The 18,833-nt window shown below is 42.6% G+C and overlaps 1 protein-coding gene across 1 annotated transcript in view; it reads left to right on the plus strand.

The window, feature by feature from the left end:
• CHRNA4 (cholinergic receptor nicotinic alpha 4 subunit) overlaps positions 1–10,423 on the plus strand; it is a 105,099-nt gene extending 94,676 nt beyond the window's left edge. The window contains exon 6 of the mRNA XM_033962562.1: positions 10,043–10,423. Coding sequence (XP_033818453.1) covers positions 10,043–10,168 — 126 coding nt within the window. The 3' untranslated portion in view covers positions 10,169–10,423. The remainder of the gene's footprint in view (positions 1–10,042) is intronic.
• Positions 10,424–18,833: the final 8,410 nt, after the last annotated feature.

Here is an 18,833-nt window from a genome sequence, read left to right on the forward strand (position 1 = left end):
CCTCAGCACTGGCGGGGTCTCAGCCCATAAGTCTCCCCTCCCTCTCTTCACTTCTTTTGCCTTCAGCAGTTATTAAACATTTCCTGAGCCCTGTGCATATACAGTTCACAGCACAGACATTATAACGTTTCAGGATTTTCAACCCCAGCAAAACACTATCAGGACAAGGTTAAGTGCCACATTGGGGTACACTTAGCACCAATTAGCGCATTGTGGAATACTAGTGCAAAGTCATATTGGTGTGCTAAAATCCAAGCATGCCTATCTATGGCCAGTCAATGGCAAGTGTAAACTAGTGCACCTAAGTGCTCTGTGCAATGCATACAACTGATAAGATTCTCTAAGTTGTGCACATCACTAGGCAACACACTCATCCGCTATCCTATCCTGCCTATCCTGTGCTCACATGTACCCCCCCCCACACACACACACACACTCCTCACAATTACACGCTAAGTGAATTTGGCACATCCTTTGTAGAATAGTATCTAACAATTACCCATATAAATGCCAATTATTGGTGCCAGTGATGCATATAAGTACTAGTATTCTAAAGACTAACACCTAATCTTAGGCACCAACTAATAGAATTCCCTTCAGTGTTCTAAATCTCCATTTCTTCATTTGTCTTTTCTTTCACCTTCCTTCTACTTCCTGCTTCCTTTTTCTCTTTCCTACTCATCAACCTCCTTCTTTCCTTCTTCTTTGGTTTCTATTTTAGCTCTCTCCATAGTTGTTGCCACCCCATATAAATGGTTTGCCATCCCAGTTCCAGTGCAAGCTCCTCTGCCATGGATGCTTCCTGCAGTGTCGAACAAACCAACAGTGGAGATGTTAAAAATTCCAGGTGTGCAACTTTGTTTCAAAACTTTGTTTAAAAGTGCAATAATAATAATAACTTTATTCTTTTATACCGCCGTAACCGGAAGTTCTAGGCAGTTTACACTAAGGGGAGCTGGATAATCAACAAAGTACAATCATTCAGTAAACATTCAATAAAAATTCAGCAAACATTAAATAAAAATACGGTTACAAGCAATAAAAGCCCTAATTAGGTAATAAATTTATCGAACAAAGTGGTCTTAATTAATTTACAAAAAGAGCAATAAGACATAGCTTGGTGGATACATTTACCTAACCAAGATTGTAGTTTACCTGCTTAAAACACTAAGGCTCAACATGCACATGTTTCGACCACAACGGCCTGCCTCAGGTTTGATTAAGTTGACGACTTGCATGAAACTTTATCCAGAAAGTATGTTTCTAATATACTGACTATACGCTATGTGCCAGTGAAATGTGATAACAAGTGCATTGTTCTTTCATAGTGAAAATTAACAGCAAGGCTCCAGAGGCAGGCCGTTGTGGCCGAAACACGTGCATGTCAAGCCATTGTACTTTTAAACAAAGTTTTGAAATAAAGTTGCACACCTGGAATTTTGAACATCTCCACTGTTTGTTTGTGTTTGCAGTTGTGGAGATTTTACTCCATTTTGTTTGCTTCCTGCAGTGTTCAGCATTAGCAGTAGAGGAAAGTGAAGTCATGAGGGCTTCCATCTCACCTGCACCGCTGCATGTTCTGCCCCACAAAGTCACTTTCTATTTTGAGGGGCAGGACTGGAACCAGCAGAGCATGCAGCAGTGCACACAAGATGGAAGACTCTGAGGCTTTACTTTACTTTTTTATCACTGCTGTACACATGAAATTGGATTGAGGGAGGAGGGGTCATGGGAGGAAAGTGGAGACGCTAGATCAGGGAGAGAAGAAAGAAACAGCTATGCTAGTTCACAGGCAGAGGTGGGTGGGAGGATGTTGGATAAAGCCCAAGCAGTAGGGTAACAGAAAGGACATAATGGAAAGGAAGATGGATAAGAAAAAGAGAAAGGATATATTGGATGGAGGAGGTGGGAATAGGGACACAAAGAGGGATGCTGGACCCTGTGGGGAGTAGAAAGATGGGATAGGCAGTAGGGAAATGGGGGGAAAGTAGGGAGATTTGAACTGTTGTACTAAAGTTGAGAGGGGGAAAGAAAAGGAGTTACTAGATCAGGAAAGGATGGAAAGAAAGGGAATATGTTTTCTCAAGAGGAGAAGAGATGGTAGATATGGGGAGAGTAGGGTGACAAAGGAGATGTTGGATTGGGATAGGGAAAAAGAGGGGGTATTGGAACAGACTGGGGGAAGATGATGGCTTAGAGGATTAGGAAGAGAGAGGAGATGTTGAATTGGGTAGTGAGGAAAAAGAGATATGAGAGTATAGGGAGATAGAAGGGGAATACTGGACATCGGGGTTGTAGGGTGATTAGAAACACTGGATATGAAGTGGACATAGGGAGAGTCAGAAGACAAATGGGAGATGCTGAACATTAGAGGGAAATAGGGACAGGGAGGGGGATGCTGGATATGGGGGAAAGAAGGAGAAAGGGTAGATTCAGTTAGACAATACTAGGGTAAGATGGCATTGGTGTACCTAAAGTTAGGCGCCAACAATTAAACCAAGCCAATGGTTTCTCAGAGACATACTCATGACCTGCCCATACTCCAAGGTCCAAATTCTACATAACTTGCCTACAAAATCAACGCTGATTAGTGCTGTGCTGAGACAATTCTATAAAAGTAATGAGCAAAATATAGAATCACGCTTAACTCCACTTTGCGCCGGTTATGCATGATAACTTTTAGGCACACCCATTTAGGCCAGAATCTTCGTAGCCTAAATGCATGCACTTAAGTTGTGTACACATTGGCACATATTCTATGAATTTGTACATAACCTAAAACAATGCGCACAATACAACCCTAACCATGTCCCCTTTTAAGGTGTGCGCACTGGAACTGGTACATATTTTTTTTTACTGAATCACGCATTCCAAGTTGTGCACATAACTTTTATTTAGTCAAAATTAGCATCAATTACAAGATGTTAATTGCTAATTATCAGCATCGATAAAGCCAATTAAGTTGTGCACGTACATCGGCTACATGCACTAATTTACATGCACTTTAGAATAGAATTTGAGGGTGATTTTGACAATTATGTTATAGAATAATACCTGGTGGTTATGTGCGTAATTAATTGACAATTAGTGGCACCAATCAGGTGACTAACCTAAGCTAGTGATTCCCAAATTTTTTTTTACTATGACAGACAGTGGTATAGCGAGAGTGGGAGGTATCTGGGGAAGTGGTGTCCCCCCATGCTCTCATCTCTGCTCTCATCTCTGCCACCCCCCTTCTTCCCCGTCCCCCATGCTACACTAGTGCTACACCCTTCCCCCCATACCTTTTTAAATCTTTGCCAGCATGAACAGCTTCTCCAGTCTACTGCTTGCACCGGTGTTGGCTTTCCCTCTGATGTCACTTCCTAGCCCCACAACCCAGAAGTGATTTCAGAGGGAAGCCAGGCCAGCATAAGCAGCAGGTCAGAGAAGTTGCTCGCACTGGTGAAAAAGAGTTACGGGGTGTGGGAAGGGAGGGCGCGAGGGGGGGCTTGGTGGGTCAGAGAGGTGCCAGTGCCCTCAACAAGATGGTGCCTGGGGTGCCTCCCCCACCCCACTTATTATGCCACTGATGGCAGAACCCCTAAAATATTTTTTCCATACATCGAGAAATCCTCAATTTACATAAACATATATATGTTCAAACAAACAGATTTTACAATCTAATTTCTTAAGGAACCCCTGAAGAGAATTTGAGGAACCCTGGGGCTCTGCAGAACCAAATTTGGGAATCACTGACTTAGCTCATGACTGACACCTAACTGTAGGTCCCAATTTGTAGAATTACCCTAAATGTGTAATTTAAAGCTTATTTAAAAGGTAAGGGATAATTATGATGTATGGAAGTCACTTTGGCTTGTACCCCTCCACACCCCTTTCCCCAGATACTTGGCTTGCCTCCCTGATGCCACCTCAAATATTTCTGTCTAGAGACATCGCTAATTCTTTCTCCTTCTTTTTGCCATCTTAACTTAAAAGCTCCATTAATAGATTCAACCTTGCCTAGATTTCAGATGCTGCAGTTTCTAATTCCACTGGGCTCAGTCACAAAAACACTCCACTGGGATTTCCACAATGTTGCTCACAGAAAGCATCTCAGATCTACCTCCACTGGTTCTATTGCAGTGAGCTTAATTTAGATCTGCAGAGCAAATATTACAAATCATGAAAAATCAGAACTAGCACACTTTTGTCTTTGGTGCAATTCACTTAATTTTACTTATAATCTGTCGTTTTGAATCTGGTCAGCAAAATCTCTCTTTAGTTGTACCCCACTGTAGGGATGTACAGTCATTTGGCTTTGTTTATTTTCATTTATATGTGTAAGTTTTTGCACACATAAAATCAATTTTCGGCCTATGTCGGTCATTGACCATCACAAGTGGGCCCAGCATTGTGGAAGTGGACCAAGTTTCAAAAAATTGGGCTAGATTCACAAAGCAAATCGATCGTGTAACGATCAGTTTGCGACCCCTTTGCGACCAGATTTCCCTCCTGCATTATTCACTAACCTCTCCTGCGATCCGCTTCGAATCCGTGCATGCAAATGAGGAGAAAAGTAGACAGGGATGCGATTCACCAAAGAAATTTTGGGCTGGCCGATCAACCCAAGAAGCTGGGGACCAGTTGAAAATGTCTTTCCGACTCTCCAGCTCCATTGAAGCCCTGCTCTCTGCCCTGTTCTCTGCATGCCCTGCTCTCTGCTGCCCCGAATCTCTCCTGCCTGCCTCCTTGATTCTCTTCCCCAATGTCTCCTGCCTGCTCTGCCCCAAATCACTGCCCTGCCCGTCCGCATCTCTCCTGCCTGCTCTGCCCCGAATTGCCACCCTGCTCTTCACTGTTATCTTCTGCCTGCTGTGCTCCAAATCGCCGCCCTGCTCTGCCCTGTTTTTCTCCTGCCTGCCGCCCTGAAACCCTTCCCCTCACTGTGAGCTCATGGTTTTAACCCGCGGGTTTAAAGCAGGTTAAAACCACGGGCTCGCTGGGCTACAAAAAGAAAAAAAATTGTTAAAAAAGTCGCATCTCGGAGGTGTCTTGATGCATGCGCAGACCATCTAGAGATGGTCTGCGGGATCGCACACTTACGATCCGTGTCGGCCAGATGAGGGCATTCCTTCGAACGCCCTCATTTGAATTTTCAAGATTGGAGAATTTGTTGGGCCTGCTAGGATCTGCCACGGATTGCCTTGGAAAAACGGGTTGGTGAATCTAGCCCATTGTTAAAGACACATTTATCTGTGAGGGTGTTTTCCTGATTTGTTATCTGTAACAGATCGTGGCTGTTATGCCAGGGACAGAGATTATTAGCTGCTGTGTATTGTTGGTTTGTGGTTTGTCATATTGTATATGTGTATTTTAATTGATTATGAATGTTTTCTTTTTGTGAATCATTTAGGTGTTAAGCGGGTGATAAATTTTAGAAATACAGTAAATAAATCTAACCCAGATGGTCAATCTGGGGGCCATTTACAGGCGCCAGCACTGATATCCAGGTCGACCACTTACCCAGGAGTTATGCGAGTCCAGCTGATAATCTGTGTCAGCACCTGCATAGCTAAGCATGCAGTTAGTTATTACACCTAGCGGAATTCTGTAAGTGCAGAATTTATGTAGAATTCCTCACCCCCTCAGGACGCGTGGAAGGCCATTTTCAATAGTGCGTCAAGTTCACCTTTGGACATTTCCCACAAGACGTCCAAAAGTTGAGGCTGAGAAACATCCATTTTTGAAATAGCTAGACATCCCCCCAATTTTTTTTAATTGCCTACTTAACGTCTTGGCCATGAGGACATCCAACACTAGGACACCTAACTTTTTTGCTCATTTTTGACCATGAAAACGTCCAAGTTAAAAACATCCAAATACAGACCATTTGGACATGGGAGGGGCCAGCATTGTAATGGACTGGCCACAAAGAACTGCTATGAACTTCAGATAAAAGATACCAGAAGTACATCTCACCATAACCCCCTTATAATGTATGCTGAGGCCTCTAAAACTTCTCTAATACCTACTATACCTACCTGTCTACCACCCCAATAGCTAGGGTTACCATATTTTTGTCCAGAGAAACCTAGACACATGGCCCCACCCCATTCTGCCTCAAGCCCTGCCATATTTAGCCCCTGGCACTGCCCTTAGCTACACCCCACTCTGCCTCTAGTCCCACCCTACAAAGCCTTATCTTTGTTTTACGTCCTCCAGGCTGCGTCTGGAGGGTCTCTGTGCATGCGTGGATGTGTGTGAAGTCATCCGCGCATACTGAAAGGCCCTCCAGACACGACCCGGAGGACGTAAAACAAAGATAAGGCTTTGTGGGCTGGGGCTAGAGGTAGAGTGGGGTGTGGCTAAAGGCAGTGCCAGGGACTAAATAAGGCAGGGCAGACTACCAAATTTTGGAAAATCCATTCAGGCATCCAGGTTTTCCTGGATGACTGCTAGCCCTTATGGCTGCAGGTGGCACCTGTATGGCAGTATATTAGGTCTTTGATGGGTTTTGTGGGCTCACACTGTCTACCATAAATGTAGTGGTTAGAGTAGCTTATGTGCCTGGGTCCTCCTCTCTATGGTTCACTAGCCCATCCTCCAGGCTACTTAAGACACCTGTGTGATGGTCTACTAGGATTTCCCAAACCAGGTGCTATTGTTCTAGAGATAGGTATGCACTGTTTCATTCAGATGTTTAGGGGTGAGAGGGATTTAGTGAGCACTGGGGGAGTGTGGGAGTCATTATTGATTCCTCCAGTGGTCATTTGGTTAGTTTGGGTACCTTTGTGTCACTTAGACACTTCTAAGGTGTAAACAATTTTTTATTTTCAATAAGAATACACAAACAACACAATACAGTCCACACTGGACTGAGTACAAATAAGCTCAGAGCAAAACAACAGTCCCCCATCCATCATAACAACAACCCTACTATATCTGTAAACTTTAGAAATTCCATTCTAACAACTACTACTACTATTTATTATTTCTAAAGCACTACCAGACACACACAGTGATGTACATTAAACATGCAAGAGTCTGTCCCTGCTCAAAAGAGCTTACAATCTAATTATGACAGACATTGAAGACAAAGGTGAATTTATGCATGATACTTAGGTGGGAATTACAAGGGTCTTAAGAGGTGGAGGGGGTAGATTAGTATAAGGGAATGACAACAGATATGGGTGCTTTACAAGTTGGCAGGGTAGGACTTAAACGCAGCTTTCAAAAAAGTGGGCTTTCAGCCTGGACTTGAAGACTAACACTACCCAAGATGAAGGGGAGAAGCTAATAAAAAAAAGGCTGAACAAATATTTCTGTTTTGTGTTCACGGCTGAAGTGCCAGGAGCGGGACTGCAAAAGACAAACGCAAATAGGGATGGAGGAGTGGTAGACCCTAATTGATTTTTAGAGGTTTGTGTTTGTGAGGAGCTAGCTAAATTAAAGGTAGACAAAGTGATGGGGCCGGATGGTATACATCCGAGGTGTGCTGAAGGAACTTAGGGAAGTTCTGGTGGCTCTTCTGACTGACCTTTTCAATGCTTCTCTAGAGTCAGGAGTGGTACCAGAAGACTGGAGAAGGGCAGCTGTGGACCCTCTCAACAAAAGTGGAAGTAAGGAAGAAGTAGGGAATCACAGGCCGGTAAGTCTGACTTCTGTGGTAAGTAAACTAATGGAAACACTTTTAAAACAGAGAATGGTGATGTTTCTGGAATCTGGTGGATTACAGGACCAGAAGCAACATGGATTCAGTAGAAGTAGATCTTCTCAGACAAATCTGATCAATTTCTTTGACTGGGTTACCAGAGAATTGGATAGAGGGAGTGCGGTAGATGTGGTGTATTTAGATTTTAGCAAAGCCTTTGACAGCTTTGACAGAGACTTCAGAAGTTGGAACCTAAGAACAGTACCGGGCAGAGCTTTGGATTCTTGCCCAGAAATAGCTAAGAAGAAGAAGAAGAAAAAAAACCAACAAATTTTTAGATTGAATCAGGTTGGGCAGACTAGATAGACCATTCAGGTCTTTATCTGCAGTCATCTACTATGTTACTATGTTAAATAAACTGAGCCTTCGGGATGGGCTCCAAAGTAACAGATTGGGTCAGGAACTGTTTGAGTAGAAGACAACAGAGGGTAGTGGTCAATGGAGATCGCTCTGAGGAAAGGGATGTTACCAGTGGTGTGCCTCAAGGTTTTATAGGCGATATCGCTGAAGGGGTATCGGATAAGATTTGCCTCTTTACGGATGATACAAAAATCCGCAAAAGAGTAGACACCCCAGATGGTGTGAATAACATGAAGAAAGACCTAGCGAAGCTTGAGGAATGGCTTGAAATTTGGCAGCTAAAATGTAATGCTAAGAAATGCAAGGTCATGCATTTGGGCTGCAAAAAAATGAAGGAACGACACAGTTTAAGGGGTGAAGAACTTATGTGCACAACAGAAGAACAGGACTTGGGTATGATTGTATGTGATAACCTTCAGGTGGCCAGACAGGGTGAAAGCTAGAAGGATGCTAGATGCATAGGAAAAAGTATGGCCAGTAGGAAAAAGGAGGTATTGATACCCCTGTTTAAGACTCTGGTGAGACCTCATGTAGAATATGCAATTCTGGAGACCACACCTTCAAAAAGAAAGAAAAAGAATGGAGTTGGTCCAGAGGAAGGCTACTAAAAAGGTGCGTGGTCCTCATCATAAGGCGTTTGGAGACAGACTTAAAGATCTCAATCTGTATACTTTGGAGGAGAGATATGATAGAGTGGCTTAAATGCACATGGCTTAAATGCACATGGCTTAAATGCACATGAGTCAAGTCTGGTATGAGAGGGCATAAGATGAAGTTAATACTTTTTTACAGAAAGGATGGTAGATGCATGAAACAGTCTCAGAGGTGGTGGAGACAGAGACTATGTCTGAATTCAAGAAAGTGTGGGACAGGAATTCAAGAAAGTGTGGGATCTCTTAGAGAGAGAAAGAGATCATGGTTACTGTGGATGGACAGACTGGATGGACCATTTGGCCTTCATCTGCCATCATGTTTCTGTTTCTTATGTTAAGTACTGCTCCTTGTGCAAAATTTGCATTTGTATTAGAGAATGACACAGGAACAAATTTTTCCCCGTCCCTGCGGGAACTCATTTTCCTGTCCCGTCCCTGTGAGTTCTTTTCCTGTCCCTGCCCCATTCCTGCAAGCTCTGAACTCATCTGTACAAGCTTCAAACACTTCAAAATCTTAAATGTTCAAGGCTTGTGAAGTTAAGGCAGAACTTACAGGAATGGGGCAGGGACATGGACAGCGACAAAACTTGCGGGGAAGGGATGGGGAAATTGAGTTCCTGCAGGGTCAGGGACAATTTTGTCATTCTAATTTGTATCACAAAAGGTATATGCTGCCATATGGATTTGATTATAGAAATTAACAGTGCTGATTTGCAGCCAGTTCACCTCCACTGAATCTTTTTTTGTCCATAAGATGCATCACACAGGGTCACAGGAAAAGTCTATCAAACCCAACATCATGTCTTTATAGAGGCCAAACTGGGTCTCTAGGAAATACCAAGCAGATCTCAGGGTAGACCCATTTCTTGCAGTTGACTTGGACCCATGATCAGAACCTGATGTCATGAACCCTAGTCACAAGCATCCAGGAGTTTTCCCCTATTTATATCTCCCTCCTCCCTCCTCCCCTCCCACCACCACACACACACACACACACACACTCTACATAGTCTAAACTCTACATTGCAATGATAGTCCTGGTCCATGACTCCCTTCCTCATAAAGGCTGTGAACTCTGCTTTCTCAGCATCTCCGGTTAATTCCAGAAGGGGAAGAGTCAGGGAACTAATATAACACTTTTCACTAGAACCACCAGGCTGGCCTAACTTGGGAGCTTCTTGAATTATGGCAAATTGCTTCTTTTTCCTCAAAACAACTAGAGTAGATGATGGAGGCTACTGTTAGCCCCGATCTGGTACCTTTTGTCTTTTTGAGTTTTGTTTTTTTAGGAAAATGACTATTGGTAAGAAACATTTTCTGTTTGTCTGTCTGTAAGGTGAAGCAAGACTGGAAATATGTAGCAATGGTGATTGACAGGATCTTCCTCTGGGTGTTCATCCTTGTTTGTTTGCTGGGGACAGTGGGTCTCTTCCTTCCACCCTGGATGGCTGGCATGATATAGTCACTATGGGAGTCAACAGAATACAGATGGATTCTCAGCAGCTAAAGGAAAGTACAGCTAAAGGAAGATATGGTGACCAGCATCTAGAAATATGCACTCTCTGTGCTGTGTTCAAGCTCAGCCTCTCCCAACCTTATTCTCAAGTCATCATCCTTTTCCATAGCTTGTGTTACATGAGAATAATTCTGTATTAAAGTTTATTAACTGTAGCATGATGACAATTGTTCACATTCACATGCAGACATGTTTTCCAAACTCTACAAAAATAAAAAGCTTTAGAGACAATGTTTTGGGGAAGTGTCTTCTAATTTTCACAAAAGCTTCAAAATACTACTTGTTGGGCCAGTTGTGACTTGTTCTCATAAGTAAAGTTAGATTTGAATTTGACAGTTCTCATGATAACTGAGATTCTAATATGACACCACAAGGAGCCAGTACTGGAAAAGAAGCCAATTGCACACCAAATAAGAAACTCAAAATAGATAAATGAGTTTACTTTTAATAAACAAATGTAAAACATCATAAAATGTATAAAAAAACATGAATAAAACTCAACAGGACCATGTTTTGATGGTATGCCTGCACCACAATTATAAGTCAAACAAAAATATACAAGCTGGAACCACATAATATACATTTCATAAACCAAATGAATATATACAGTAAAGTATAACAAGGGTCCTTACAACTCAAAAGTGGAACACGAGGAAACAGTCAGCATATACACTTACTCCAGCTGGTTAGCAGACTCTTAAGTGAAACCATAAATGAAGGGTGATATAATACTGTACACCATTCATCTCGGAAATATATGACTTATGGTGAAAGTGTGCAATGAGGTGCTCCAGGTGGGTGCGCTCTGACAGTCAAATGTGATAATATGTTGCAGTAAAATCCCTAAATTGAACTTATATATTTATTCCAAGTTTATTTTTAATTTGTCATTTGCTGCTTAGCTTCTCTGCCCCATCCAAGTTGCAAAGTTATCCCAAACACTCATATTCTAGTCGTGGTTACCATCTTTTCATGAATATTAATGCGGATTAGACTTCTGCACACAAGAACATGCAAGTTTGTGGTTGAATTATTCTATGACCAATCTAAATCTTTTCGGTGTTAGACTCTTTGCATTAGGTCAATGTTGGCTAGAGTAAGAACTGTATAATATGAGTATTTTAATAACATGTTTAAGTAATATGAGATAAAACCAGGATGTCCTCCTGTACTTATTTATTATTATACTAAGTTATTATTATACTAAGTTATTATTATTATTATTATTACTTCCATTAGACAAGCAAAGAGGTTCTTAAGGCTAAATTGACCCACAAACCTTATCACTGTCTTCCCCTTGATGTGCTTAATTTTCTCAGTGAGCATCTCTGAGGAGTAAGAATGGTAAGGCTGTTAATAGGTAGATAAGGAAGAAAGTTATGTAATTGCTATTAAAGCTAGGCTCAGGTCATTGCAGGTCAGTGATCTTCAGAGTTCAAGTAATCTGTGGGAATTGGATTCCTTATTCTTCTAAGGAGAGGATCTGGAAGGGTGTGCAGATGATCCTTCTTTGGATAAAGGGAAGGATATAAGAAGAGGCAAATCTGAAAATATGATTGGCTTGAAGCAACTTTACCATCTCCTGAATTATTTTCAATTAAGTTTTTTTTTATTTCACTTAACTGTTGTCATTTGAAATTAATGAAAACTTCAAGTTGATCCTTATGGGTATCATATTCTTTATTATTACAATTTATTTTCTGGGTTGTTTTTTTGGTTTTTTTTAGAAATTTCACTCAAATTTAGTGTTCAGCATAAGCATAGTTATAAACAACCAATTTCACAGCCTAAACCCAAAAGCATATAACATATATGAAACATAGGCTACTAGACACTACTCATAATCGAAACGGAAATATGTCTAAAACCAGCCTAAATCGACACTTAGACGATCAGTGAGGCAAGTCATCCAAGTGCCGATAATCAAACCCGGTTTTAGACGTATCTAATAATGACTTAGGCCGTCACAGTGCTGCAGTATACCCAGGGCTAAAAGGGGTGTTTTAGGAGGAGTGGTGAGGGTGGAATTTGGGTGGGACGTGGGCCATCCTAGACTTAGTCGTACTGCATGTATAACCAAAAGCTTTACAATACTGCCTTGACGGAACTTGGACTTTGTGACTTAGGCCATCTAAAACCAGAAGTGGAAAACAATGGTCTATGCTGAAAGGAACAATAAAAATAGCTACCCACCTTTATGTGAGGAAAATAAATAACAAGAGAAAAAGGAAACCTATATGTTTCTCCAAACTGGAGATGGAACAAATAAAGGCAAAAGAGTTGGTGTTTGTGAAATATTAAAAATACCCTCAAGAAGAGGTGTAAAGAAAGGCCTACCAAGTGAAACTGAAAGAAGATAAGAGAGAGATATATGTCTGGGAAAAGTGCAGTGAAAGGAAGAAGATGAAAAATGGAATTCTGAGACTAAAAGATGCTATGAACTGATATGTGGAGAGTGATGAGGAAAAAGCAAACATGCTAAACAAATACTTCTGTGCTCATGGAAGAACATCCTGGAGAAGGACCAATTTGGTAAAGTTGCACACAAGAATGGAGTAGATAGCGCACTATTCATGGAAGAAAGTGTTTATGAACAACTTGAAAAACTGGAAGTGAAGAAAGCAGTAGGACCGTAAGGAATCCATTCCAGGATATTGAGGGAGCTCAGAGAGGTTCTGACGGGTCCTATTAAAGATTTGTTCAACAAATCTTTGGAAACAAGAATGATTCCTAGGAATTGGAGAAGAGAAGATTCTGTCTCTATTCACAAGAGTAGTTGCAGAGAGGAAGCGGCAAACTACAGGCTGGTAAACCTCACTTCGGTTATTGGGAGCATTGCTGAAAGAAAGGATAATGAAATTCCTAGAATTTAATGGGTTACAGGATCATTGGCAACATGGTTGTACTAAAGGTAAATTGTGCCAAACGAATCTGCTTGAATTTTTTGATTGGGTGACTAGAGAATTTGATCAAGGACATATGCTGGATGTAATTTACTTAGATTTCAGCAAAGCCTTTAACACGGTTCTTCATAGGAGGCTCTTGAGCAAACTTGACAGGCTGAAGTTAGTACCCTAAGTGGTGAACTGGATTAGAAACTGGTTGACGGACAGATGTCAGAGGGTGGTGGTTAATGGAATTCACTCAAAGAAAGGAAAGGTGAGTAGTGGAGTCCTTCAAGAATTAATGCCGGGGACGTTCCAGTTCAATTTGATTGTGAGCAACATTGCCAAAGGGTTAGAAGGAAAAGTTTGCCTTTTTGTGGATGATGCCAAGATTTGTAACAAAGTAGACACCAAGGAGGAAGTGGAAAACATGAAAAAGGATCTGCTAAAGTTAGAGGAATGGTCTAATATCTGGTAACTAAAATTCAATGCAAAGTAATGCATTTGTGGATTAGAAATCAGAAGGAGCCATATGTGCTAAGAGGTGAGAGGTTGATATGTATGGATGGGGAGAGAGACCTTGGGGTGATAGTGTCCAAAGATCTAAAGGCAAAGAAACAGTGTGACAAGGCGATGGCTGTTGCCAAAAAGATGCTAGGCTGTATAGAGAGAGACATAACCAATAGAAAAAAGGTGCTGATGCCCCTGTTCAGGTCTTTGGTGAGGCCTCACTTGGAGTATTGTGTTCAGTTTTGGAGACTATATCTGGCTAAGGACATAAGAAGACTTGAAGTGGTCCAGAGAAAGGTGATGAAAACGGTAGGAGGTTTGTACTAAATGACATATGAGGAGAGACTGGAAGCCCTGAATATGTATACCCTAGAGCAGGGCTGCCCAAGTCCGGTCCTCGAGATCTACTGGCAGGCCAGGTTTTCAGGATATCCACAATGAACATGCATGAGAGAGGTTTGCATACCAAGAAGGCAGTGCAGTCAAATCTCTCTCATGCATATTAATTGTGGATATCCTGAAAACTTGGCTTGCCAGTAGATCTCGAGGACTGGACTTGGGCAGCCCTGCAGAGGAAAGGAGGGACAGAGGAGATATGATTAAGTGGATATCCTGAAAACCTGGCTTGCCAGTAGATCTCGAGGACCAGACTTGGGCATCCCTGTGGAGGAAAAGAGGGACAGGGGAGATATGATTCAGACGTTCAAATATTTGAAAAGGTATTAACATATTAGAACAAAATTTTTCCAGAGAAAGGAAAATGGTAAAACCAGAGAGCATAATTTGAGGTTGAGGGGTGGTAGACCCAAGTGTAATGTTAGGAAATTCTTCTTTACAGAGAGGGTGGTTAATGCCTGGAATGCACTCCTGAGGGTGGTGGTGGAGAAGAAAACGGTGAGAGTTCAAAAAAGCATGGGATGAACACAGAAGATCTCTATTCAGAAAATAATGGGTATATGTTGAAGAACTAAGGCTAGTACATGGTCTGTGTCCCATATATGGCCATTCAGTTGATGATGGGCTGGGGAGGACTTCGATGGCTGTGATGGTTTAGATGGGCTGGAGTGAGCTTTGATGGAGACTCTAGTAGATGACTCTAGAAATATCTAAGAAAAAGGACAATTTAAATTAAATCATTAATTTATAGAGCATGTAAGATTGGGCAGATTGGATGGATCATTGGGGTCTTTATCTGCCGTCATTTACTATGTTACTATGTATCATGATTTACCTTATCAAAGGCTGATGACATGTCAGACTACAAAAATGCCATTCGGCCTCTCCTGCTAAGTACTTTCTTTACTTCAGATGTTAAATCTACCAACATTAACTCTGTACAATGAGACTGCCTGAATACAAATTATGAAGAATTACGTATATCAGAATTTTCTATGTAGTCTGATAATTGTGAGCTAACTACAAACTCTGTTAATTCAGTAAGAAGTGGAATGCTAGCTAGTGGCATAAAATGACTTGCTTTATTTAGAGTAAGCCCTTCTGCCTTTGGAATAGGAATTAGCACAATCTCACGCATTTGGAAGGAATAATACCAAGGGCGAAACTTACCATATCCTTAACAATGGTCACTAAACCAGTTCCAGCTGGTTTAGTCTGCTGGTATTTTACCGGCCGATTATCAGAAAGACCTTTTCCGAGCTTCCTAGCAGTCTCTGACTCTGCCATGGAAATGTAATACAATGAGGTCATTAATATTAAATGGTAATACAATGGGTTCATCAATATTTAAAGAAGCACTCCAAGTGATTCTCTATCATTGACAGGCGATTCCCTAACCTAATTGTACCACATTTGCTGGCAGAGTCTGAGTTGTCGTAGGGCTACATGCACAAAACACAGTAATTAAGACCATGTGAATCACTGTTTGGCCAATTTTTTGGCCAACTCTGGAACAGAGATTGATGCACCAACAAACCTCCATGAAAATTATTTGCATGGAGGATCATGGTAATCCCCATTCAATCACACGATGCACCAGGAAAGGGAAGGCCCGCAATTATTGATTGGCGGGTCTCGGAGCAGGAGGGATCGAGCAACCCTCCTGCTCTCAACTTCTCACAGAGGTAGGGGGTGGTTCTGGGGGTAGGTGGAGGTTCAGAGGAGCATCTGGTGGCAGGAGGGAGTGGGCATCCCTCCTGCCTTTTGGGAGGGGAAGGGGAAGGGTAGGGGATGGTTTGGGGGGCACCTGGTGTGGAGGGTGCCTCCATTGGCAGAAGGACGTGAGCATCCCTCCTGCCATTTGTACTGCCGCAAGGGGGGAGTTCACCTGATAGCAGGGAGTGGGCATCACTCCTGCCAATTTTCTCTTACGTGTGAGGGGGAGGGAGCTCACCATGGTAGGAGGGAGTGAGCATTCTTTCTGCCGATTTTTGCTGGTGTGGGGAGTGGGTCCTGGTACCACTTATAAATATTATATTAATTTTAGGGCTGAACTATCAGTAAACTAAACTAAACCTTAAGTTTGTATACTGCATCATCTCCACACTCGTAGAGCTCGGCACGGTAAGACATGTAGGCAGCTGGTCTTGACCAGTCGCTTTTTTCAGATCGCTAAAATTGTTCACATCTTTTGTGCATCGTGAAGCAATGTTAAAGCATAGCTTATATAGCATTTAAATATTAATTACCTTCTTTGCATTTGCAGATCAGAAAATGAGCGATCATGCAAAAAACCATGCGATGAGCAATTTTCTGCATCAGGTCAGCAAATGCGATCATCACTAAACCAGTCAAAACCAGTTTAGTTATGATCATTAGACGATCACTGACTTTAGTGCATCTAGACCTCAGTCTTACTTTCCAATCAGTGCCTAAGCGCTGATTGGCTCAGGCACTGATAGGAAAGTAAGGTTTGACAGCTCAGACACCCCCCATCCCCCGCAAATTTAAGAAAAAAAAAAGAAAAGACAACCGAATCAAAGATTGGAAGCAGAGATGCCCACTTCCTCCCGCCACCACCACTAGGGTCCCTCAAAATCCAAACACCTGACATCCCTCAGCAACAGGAAGGATGCCCACTCCCTCCCTCTGCCACTTGACCCCCCAACCAAACTCCCGACAACCCCCGGTAGCAGGAGAGATGCCCACTCCTTCCCACTGTCACCCAACCCCAGATGATCCCCCGTGCCCCTGATACCCCCCACGCGCCCCCCATACCTTTGGCATAAAGGCTGGCTGGAGGATTGGCTACTCCCTCTGACCGCCAGGCCTGCCTCTTCAAAATGGCAGGCCTACCCCTTCCCGGGGCATCCTATGGGAGAGACCTCAGGCATCTTGGCCAGAGACTTAGGCCCCTTCACGACACATCCCAGGATGGACCAGGAAATGGATGGCCCGTTATTTTGAAAAGGCGAGCCTGCTAGCCGGAGGGAATAGGCATCCCTCCGGATAGCCTTCATACCAAAGGTATATAGGGTGGTGGTGGGGTTGTCGGAGGGCTGGGTGATGGCAGCGGCAGGAGGGAATGGGCATCCTTCCTGCTGCCAGGGGTGTCAGGTGTTTGGTTGTGGAGGGTGGGCTGCGTTGGTGGCGAGAGAGTGGGCATTCCTCCTGCTGCTGGAGGGTGTTGGATGTTTGGTTACAGGGGGAATGCGGCGGCGATGGGAAGAAGTGGGTATCCCTCTTGCTGCCGGGGGGGGTGTCAGGTATTTGGTTGTGGAGGGGTGGGTGGCGGCAGGAGGTAATGGGCATCCTTCCTGCTGCTATGGGGGCATTGGGTTGTCAGGGGACCGCAGCAGCAGCAGGAGGGAGTGGGTGTTCCTCCTGCCGATCTTCAATTCAAGGGTCTCTTCGGGGGATTCGGGAGTATGTTCTGTGCATGTTTTCGATCGCTATCACCAGCGATTCATCCCATGTAAATTTAGCGACCCTCCACGAACCTCATTTGCATGCGTGGTTTTTAGAGAATAACTTGTCTTTTTCAAATCATTACATTTACGGCCACGACAGCAACCTGTCAGACTTTACCATGAATGTCAGAGAATCCAGCTCTAAAACCTCTCAGCAAACCTAGGTCAAGTATGTATATAACACAGTGCTCAAGACAAACATACAATGGTACAGATAAATCTTACTTCCAGCCCACAAGAGTGGAACCCAGGCTATCTGCCTTGTGTAAGTTCCCAATACACAGCCCCAGACTGCATCACAAAAGCCATTTTGATCTTGTGCACATATATTACTATTATATTATTATTATTATTTATTGAACTTGTTATACCACTTACACCAAAAGAGTATCTAGGCAGTTTATATTAAACTAGAATACAAATAGTGAAAAATGAATGCCATTAAAACTGACAGGAAAGTAAATCATCTATAACAAGAGAACACTCAAGACAAACAATAAATTTATTCTGCCTGTCTTTCATCGACCCCCCAATAGACTTCCAGCCAGTGAGCGACTAGTACAACAGTGAAAGACCAGTCTAGCCAGTGAAAGACTATTTCCTATGGAATACAAGGTTGAAAAATGCATTTTGGGGGTTAAATGGGAAAAAGCTTGCTCTTGACAAATGTAATCTGAGAGGTAATTGAAAAGGTTGCAAACACAGCTGTATCCATGTGACATTTAATAGCAGCTGTTCATCCTGTGAATGATAGTCCTTGGTTCTAAAACTGAAAATTTAGAGAGAACATTGGACCCAATTCACTACAGTTTTGCTCTAGGGTTTGGGAAAAAACCATGGTGAGTACCGTAAGTGCGCTTCTAGAGCCAGTGTAATGAAGGATATTTTCTAAAATAAATCTTTTAGGTGACTAATAATGAAATTTAAAACCAGCTGTATGTGCAGCTTAGTATCTGGTAAAAGAATTATTTTGGAAAACTATCCATTGTTTGATTAGAGCTGTGGCATCCTTTGGCAATGTTGTTTAGTTAAGGAGTGTCAGGCCACCACTTCGCACTGGGGAATCTCCAGGGGGAACCATGGAGTCTCTGTATAATAAAGAGGGAGAAAATGGCTCCCTTTCCTTGCCCAACTGGCTGTGTTAGGCTTGACAATGAATGCAACCACCATCTTGGTATCATGGTAGCATGGCTTAGTGGTTGTTTGGTTGTACAGTATTCATTGTCAGATGACTTTGTATACAAGGATAATGCTGACACCTTCAGTATACACCTCTGATGACAAAAAGCAATACAAAACCCTTCTCTGTCTAAAGTTGATAAAGGCAAATATGACTAGTATGCGGGCTTC

The sequence above is a fragment of the Geotrypetes seraphini genome, chromosome 11 (genome assembly GCF_902459505.1).
Source record: "Geotrypetes seraphini chromosome 11, aGeoSer1.1, whole genome shotgun sequence".
Taxonomy (NCBI): domain Eukaryota; kingdom Metazoa; phylum Chordata; class Amphibia; order Gymnophiona; family Dermophiidae; genus Geotrypetes; species Geotrypetes seraphini.